This window comes from Sinocyclocheilus anshuiensis, unplaced genomic scaffold (assembly GCF_001515605.1).
Source record: "Sinocyclocheilus anshuiensis isolate Anshui unplaced genomic scaffold, SAMN03320099.WGS_v1.1 scaffold669, whole genome shotgun sequence".
NCBI classification, from domain to species: Eukaryota; Metazoa; Chordata; class Actinopteri; order Cypriniformes; family Cyprinidae; genus Sinocyclocheilus; species Sinocyclocheilus anshuiensis.
The window spans coordinates 285,384-287,480 of NW_015536499.1; the positions used below are offsets into that span (position 1 = coordinate 285,384).

At 31.0% G+C, this 2,097-nt stretch overlaps 1 protein-coding gene across 1 annotated transcript in view; it reads left to right on the forward strand.

Annotated features, from left to right (window-relative positions):
• Positions 1-2,097, forward strand: part of LOC107688789 (hypoxanthine-guanine phosphoribosyltransferase-like) — a 10,366-nt gene that overhangs the window by 7,250 nt on the left and 1,019 nt on the right. The window contains exons 5-7 of the mRNA XM_016486562.1: positions 625-642; positions 779-861; positions 1,067-1,113. Coding sequence (XP_016342048.1) covers positions 625-642; positions 779-861; positions 1,067-1,113 — 148 coding nt within the window. The remainder of the gene's footprint in view (positions 1-624; positions 643-778; positions 862-1,066; positions 1,114-2,097) is intronic.

Genomic DNA, 2,097 nt, shown 5'->3' on the forward strand with positions numbered 1-2,097 from the left:
TGCATTACTTCAGTCTTCAGTGTCACATGATCCTTCAGAAATCATTCTAATATGCTGATTTGCTGCTCAAGAAACATTTCTGGTTATTATCAATGTTGAAAACACACATAAAACATATGCTTCATATTTTGTGCAAGCCATGATCAAATTTTTTTAAGGATTCTTCGATGAAAGTTCAAAAGAACAGCATTTATTTGAAATAGAATTTAGTTGTAAAATTATAAATGTCTTCACTGTCATTTTTGATTGCATCCTCATGCATGAAAGTATTTATTTATTTAGAGAGAGGAAAAAAATCTGTACTGACCCCAAACTTTTGAACAGTACAGGTGCATCTCAATAAATTAGAATGTCGTGGAAAAGTTCATTTATTTCAGTAATTCAACTAATTCAACGAAACTCGCGTATTAAATAAATTCAATGCACACAGACTGAAGTAGTTTAAGTCTTTGGTTCTTTTAATTGTGATGATTTTGGCTCACATTTAACAAAAACCCACCAATTCACTATCTCAACAAATTAGAAACTTTTCCACGACATTCTAATTTATTGAGATGCACCTGTAGTGTGTATATACTTTGGAGATATCTAATTTAATGTTTCTCTTCTCTCTTTTTCCTCCAGAATGTGCTCATAGTCGAGGTGAGGTTCATTTTTGAGTCCGTATACTTCCATGTCAGATGTGTGTTCACACCAGCATGTGTTAGATGTATGTAGTGTACTGTGCAATGAAAATACAGATGTTGTAAGCAAATTAAATCTCTTTTTGTACCTACAGGACATTGTAGAAACAGGCAGAACTATGGAAACACTGCTCAAACTATTAAATGAATGTCATCCTAAAATGGTGAAGGTTGTCAGGTAAGGCATGAACATCTTCGGGAAGAATAGTTTTTAAACAGCTGTGTAATAAGCACATTTAACATTTTGAGATATTTCTCTGAACATGTATGGTTAAATGGCCTTTTTTTAGTATATATATATATATATTAGCATTTTATAAGATTCAGTTAAATGCTTATATATATATATATATCTTACAATATTTAATGTCATGTAATTTCAGTTTACTTGTGAAAAGGACACCCAGGAGCTCAGGATATCGTCCAGACTGTGAGTTCCTTCATGTTGCTCATCTTTGGATTTTATTGGATATTAAGAACATTTTGTGCTTAATCCGCATCACTTAGAGAAATCAAACACCCTGCATTTATGTAGTTGGTTGTATTATTCATCTGTCTGTGTTCAGAGTAGTTATGCAATGCTTTTAGACAGAAAGCTGATAAGCTCTTTATATCCATCCGTCCGTCTATCCTCCAAGCACAAATGTGCTCTTGACTTCCACTCTAAAGCCGAGCGCCGAAGTGCTTCGAGTCAGTTATCAAGAGGATGGAGAATCATTTAGCTGTTTAGCAGTGACACACTACCGAGGGCGGCCCAGTAATGTTCTCTACAGGGGACCACGAGCTCTGCTCGAATGCAAATAATAATGCAACCAACCACCAACAAAATATAAATTAAATTCACCATTAAAAATGTTACAATGAGATGAACCTGCTTTTGAACAGGATGAAACATCACATCATAACATCTTAATTCTATTATTGTATAATTATTTTTTTTCTATTTTTTTCTAGTCAATATATTGAATAATATATTATGTAATTAGTTATATGAAAAAAAATAATGTGCTTAATTGTCATGAAAATAATGGAAAAATTCTGGGCTTTCTTTATGCAAAATATAACTAGCCCCCCCAAATCTTTGGGTAAAATATGACTGACATTTCTTTGAGATTCAACTGAATTAGTTCATGCTGTGAAAAACTAATTGGAATTGTTCCCTGATATTTCCAATTACCTGGTTATGATTATATAATTTTATTTTCAAAATACTTTTTTGGAATGTGCTAATTGTCATGAAAATAATATTACATAATTATAACATCGAATAATGTATTATATAATTTATTATTTATTTTTAATCATTTTTTGGAATATGCTTAATTATCATGAATAATGCAAACAGTTTTGGACTTTCTTCATGCAAAAAAAACAAACAAACATATATATATATATATATATATATATATATATA